Consider the following 5,168-nt stretch of genomic DNA (forward strand, 5'->3'; position numbering starts at 1 on the left):
ACCCCGTCTGTTCTCTGTAGAGTTATTATTTTTACTGAAAAAAATAAAATAAACTTGACCAGGCTTCTGCATTTGACTGGACACATCACAGCGGTACGTGTCTCTGTGTTTCTTAAATGAGCCAAAACATGTACATGGCTTTTTTTTGCAATGCACTAATAGAATAAATTGTCAGAGTTTGTTAAAGCGCTGCTGTAGACGGAGAGAGAAAGACAAGACTACGTGTCCCGACGGCACTTTTCTGAGAGTATTGATGACCTCCCCCTCTGCTCTGAGGGTGACCATTGTACCCAACTCCTCCAGTGGATCAGAGAGGGGGTGAGGTCCAACTCCACGGAGGCACATTCACACCCCCTCCCTCTCCCCAGGGCCCTATAAAACGTCCTCCTCTGCCTGACACTCTTCAGTCTCTCCAGGACCAGCAAGACCAACAGGTAAGAAGCCAGGAAGTCTTCAGTGTGTTTGCAGGGGGAGTTTGGGGGTGACTCGTGCTGAGGAGCATTTTATTGAGACTCTAGGAGGAACTGGATTATTCAATTGTTCGTTTTCATTAGTGCACTGGTGATTAATCTTCAAAAACAGTTTATAGCCATTTACGATGTTTGAAAAAGTGCTGGACCAATAAAATGGTTCTATTTTTAAGTAAAATCCAAATTCACAAAATTCTAACAAAAGTAACCCCACACCCTAAGTATTTTCGGGGTTAAATTAAGCAAATTTTGCACCAGCTCCAGCTTTATTTTCTTCGTCTTATTTGTTAAAGTTGGTGCCTTGCCCTGTCTTTTCTTCAGTGTGCTGTTTGAGCAGAGGTGTGATAAACTGACCGTGTATCCCTGGGTTAGAGGCAAATCCTCTTCCGCCGTCTAAGTCTAGGGTCAAAGCTAATCCTGGGTTACTGCAGATTAAGTATCAGCTAAACTCTAATCTGTTTCTGAAGCTACTGAGGCATCTTTGAAGCTGTGTCTCCTCTAGGTGGGATTAGAGAGCAGGTGGACTGGCTTGTGTCAACCCTAATTTTTATAAAGCCTGCAGCGTCTGTTTCTGTTGCTCATTTCCAGCATGTATGAATTTCACTGCACAATAAGCGAGTTCTTGTACTTACAACCTCTCTGTTTCTTTCACAGATCCATCATGAAGTTTGTGGCTCTAGCTCTGACCATTCTCCTGGCCGTAGGTAAATAAACGTCTCCTAGAAAGACTCCTTCTTAAAAAAAAAACAGGCCCAGGAACCAGGGGCTAATTTCAAAGTTTCAAATTCCAGTTAATTCCGTTAATTCCGTAAATGTTATGCCCAGTTAGTATTAGGTCATCAAAACATTAATCCACTTAAGGTTTGAGCAGGATCATTTTAATTTGCTGTGTTGTACCATAACCTTTTTTTCTGGTCACTTACATTTTAGTTTCAAATACAATGCAAACGTCTTGAGGGAGTAGCTTTACCGATATCCAGCACAGACTCTGTTTTAAGGCTGTTGCTATGGCCCTGATTCTGTGTTAGTGTTGAATGTATAAATTAGAGGTCCGTAGTTTGTGAAACAGACACAGACGATGGTGACCAAGCTCTCTCTTTCTGTGCAGGGTCTCAGGCCCGCTTTATGCAGGCTGATGCTCCCTCCCAGTATGAACAGATAAGGTCCGCCGTGGTGACGTACCTGGGCCAGGTGAAGGACACCGCACAGAAAGCCATCGACCGTTTGGATGATGGCGAGTACAAGGACCTTAAGTAAGAAACCAACTCTTCCTTTTTTTTAACTCCAAAAATACAAAAACTGAGGTCTTGAGATGCTTTGGTAGATGTGTGGTAAATGCTGTGAAACCATTTTTGTTGACAAAGCTGTGTCTCCACCCTCCATTTCCCACTCTTCTCCACAGGGAGCGCCTCACTCTATCTCTGACCAGAATCCAGGGCTACATGGAGAGTGCCTCCGAGGCCCTCAAACCAGTGCGAGACACCTTCGGCCCTCAGATAGTAGATGCCATCGTCGCATACCGCGACAAAGTGGAGAAGGATGTGGAGCAGCTGCGTACGGAACTGGAGCCCAAGCGCGAGGAGCTGCGTCAGGTGGTGAAGAAGCACCTGGACGAGTACCGCGAGAAGCTGGAGCCTCTGATCAAGGAGTACGCCGAGAAGAACCGCGAGCAGATGACTGCCTTCCGTGCCAAGTTTGAGCCTGTGATGAAGGACTTGCATGAGAGGATCAAGGTCAACGTGGAGGAGACCAAGTCCAAGCTGACACCCATTGTGGAGGTGCTTCGCGACAAGCTGGCTGCACGTATCGAGGAGATTAAGGAACAGGTCGCACCTTTCGTTCAAGAATATAAAGAACAGGCCGAGTCCACCATCACCAGTCTGCGCAGCAAGTACGAGTCTGGAGAGCTCCATAAGAAGGTCACCAGTGTGACTGAGGAGCTCAAGCCCAAGCTGGAGGAGATTTATGAAATCCTCCAAAAGGCTGTGGCAGCATAAACATCATCACGTCCACTTTTCTTGGCCTCAAAGTCTTTCCTTCCACTGTCTTACTTATCCCCACACCCTGTTACCGACACCCCAGCCTGCAAAGGGATTCTTTCCAGCAAACACCACCCGCAATTCGCTCTCACGCACTTTCCCCTCACACCCTGTGTCGATGCAGCAACTGGACTTTTATCTTCCTTGAGTAATCTCAAGTGGGCACATGCTTAATTAGACGCGTACCTGTTTTTGTGCAGCATTCTGGCTAATTTTTGTCTGTGCTTCTGTGTTGTCAAATAATAGGAAGAAATCAATGGCTCAATAAAAACAGACTGTTTCATACAAACTTCTTTTGTGTCTCAAATGGTCTTTGGTTGATGTTCTCATACAGCTTTCATCTTTGGCTTATGCTCGGCTATCAATAATAATAGTAATAATAATAATAATAACAATATTAATAATAAACATTCTCTCTACACAATAAAAAATTATTTAAAAAAAACACTTCTTCATACTGACAGAATCACTCAGTATAAATCATTTTACCCATATATACTAATCTAGTGGAATTTAAGCAATGTATAGCACCAAAACATACTCCGGTGCAAACAGTGACCCCTTGTGGAGAACATTCCACCTGCTAAATATGAGCGTGTGTGTGAGTTAAAACAGTTACACGAGCATTATGATCTACTAAATTCTACATCCCAGACACTTGAAAGCCACATTAGTAGATTCAAATATCCTGTGTGCAACATTCGTTAATTTAACACAACGCAGCACAGGATTAACATGATGTCTATAATAAACTGTGTATATAACTGAAAATGTATAAATCACATGATGTTTCACAGTTTTTTTGAGAAATCCATGGAAAGAAAGCCCAGGATTTGAGCAATACGAGCAATTTTGACTTTATTACAAAAAGGGCAAAGCGGAAACTGGAAAAAAAGCCGAGACCAAACCTGAAAAATACTTTGGAACCAAGAAAAAAATATTCCAGAGGCAAAAAAGAGAGAAACAAAGTGATCATTCTGTACATGTAAAGACCAAATAGACAACACTCAGCTTACGTTAAACACTGTGGCTGTGCTGCTCAAGTCCAAAAACACGGTTTAACACAGTGCTGCACTGCGCTGTTTTCACCTATAGCCTTTTAAAGCTTATAACTGATATAAAATAGACTTCTCGTTTTGGAGCTTTGGGTTTGATAATGAGTGGTGCTTTGTCTAAAACGTTTGAGAACCACTGATTTATATAATAACAGTGGTCACCATGCTTTTCAAGAAGAAATAAAGAAAGGCATTAAAAAGAGTTATACAAAAAAATTACCCATAAACCGTAATATAAGATCCATAAAATCTCAGCTGCATTCACATGTCAGTCCTGAAACAAGCTGCAGATGATGTTCCACTAATGTCCTGTGGTAAATATTATCACCGAATGCCCTTTGTTCTTTACAAACTAAAGAAAGTAAAGGAGAGGATGTACAAAGTAAAGCAATGGATATTTATAGGGGTTTATTAGGATAATTCATCACCCAGGACTGACAGATCCTGACCTGATGGTTGTGAGAGACCTGGTATTTATTAGTATTAGATGAATGAGACGCTTCATGAATTTCCCGAGGCAAAACCCTGTCAGCACTAACACATAACCTTCTGCTCCTGAGCCCCAGGACGAGGGATGCTCCGCCATCTTTGTCCTGAAGGATGTGCTGGAGCTTATTTTTAGGGCCTCTAGGGACCTGGAGGCTGGGGGTTCGAGTCCCACTCCAGGTGACTGTCGGTGAGGAGTGTGGTGTGTTCTCCCTGTGTCTGCGTGGGTTTCCTCCGGGTGACTGTCTGTGAGGAGTGTGGTGTGTTCTCCCTGTGTCTGCGTGGGTTTCCTCCGGGTGACTGTCTGTGAGGAGTGTGGTGTGTTCTCCCTGTGTCCACGTGGGTTTCCTCCGGGTGACTGTCTGTGAGGAGTGTGGTGTGTTCTCCCTGTGTCTGCGTGGGTTTCCTCCGGGTGACTGTCTGTGAGGAGTGTGGTGTGTTCTCCCTGTGTCTGCGTGGGTTTCCTCTGGGTGACAGTCTGTGAGGAGTGTGGTGTGTTCTCCCTGTCTCCGGTTTCCTCCCACAGTCCAGGTAGGTGGACTGACGACTCAAGAAGTGTCCGTAGGTGTGAGTGTGTGAGTGTGTGTTGCCCTGTGAAGGACTGCCGCCCCCTTCAGGGTGTGCTACTGCCTTGTGCCCAATGATTCTGTGTAGGCTCCGGACCCACCGCAACCCTGAACTGGATAAGAGATTACAGACCGTCAATTATTAATGAATGAATGATAGTAAAAGACATCATTCATTCATCTTCTGTAACCACTTCATCCTGTGCAGGATTGCACATGTCCTGGATAGAACGCCACACACTCACACAAAAATTCACGTAATCACACCTGTGGACAGTTTCACACACTCACACCTGTGGACAGTTTCACACACTCACACCTGTGGACAGTTTCAATGTGTTCTATCAATGTGCGTTTGGACTGTGGGAGGAGAGCGGAGCACCTGGAGGAAACCCACACATACACAGGGAGAACACACCAAACTCCTCAAACACAATGACCCGAGAAGAGGATCCTACTCAGATATCAGTATCAGTCAGATACAATCCCAGAACCATGCTGTATCTGACTAAACCACACAGAACTTTTCCAGAACATGAGAACATGTCTGAC

At 44.5% G+C, this 5,168-nt stretch overlaps 1 protein-coding gene across 1 annotated transcript; it reads left to right on the plus strand.

Moving 5' to 3' along the window:
- Positions 1-330: 330 nt before the first annotated feature.
- On the plus strand, positions 331-2,806 carry LOC136678698 (apolipoprotein A-I-1-like). The gene is made up of 4 exons (XM_066656798.1): positions 331-434; positions 1,125-1,174; positions 1,579-1,723; positions 1,873-2,806. The coding sequence occupies exons 2-4, from the start codon at positions 1,132-1,134 to the stop codon at positions 2,465-2,467; spliced, it is 783 nt and encodes a 260-aa protein (XP_066512895.1). The 5' UTR covers positions 331-434; positions 1,125-1,131; the 3' UTR covers positions 2,468-2,806.
- Positions 2,807-5,168: the final 2,362 nt, after the last annotated feature.

This window comes from Hoplias malabaricus, chromosome Y (assembly GCF_029633855.1).
Source record: "Hoplias malabaricus isolate fHopMal1 chromosome Y, fHopMal1.hap1, whole genome shotgun sequence".
In the NCBI taxonomy this organism is placed as follows: Eukaryota; Metazoa; Chordata; class Actinopteri; order Characiformes; family Erythrinidae; genus Hoplias; species Hoplias malabaricus.

Bases quoted from the DNA above. Each gene is read 5' to 3' on its own strand.
- LOC136678698 (XM_066656798.1), top strand. From the start codon at position 1,132: ATGAAGTTTGTGGCTCTAGCTCTGACCATTCTCCTGGCCGTAG. The intron at 1,175-1,578 runs GTAAATAAACGT...CTTTCTGTGCAG, and splicing joins GACCATTCTCCTGGCCGTAG to GGTCTCAGGCCCGCTTTATG. The intron at 1,724-1,872 runs GTAAGAAACCAA...TCTTCTCCACAG, and splicing joins GGCGAGTACAAGGACCTTAA to GGAGCGCCTCACTCTATCTC.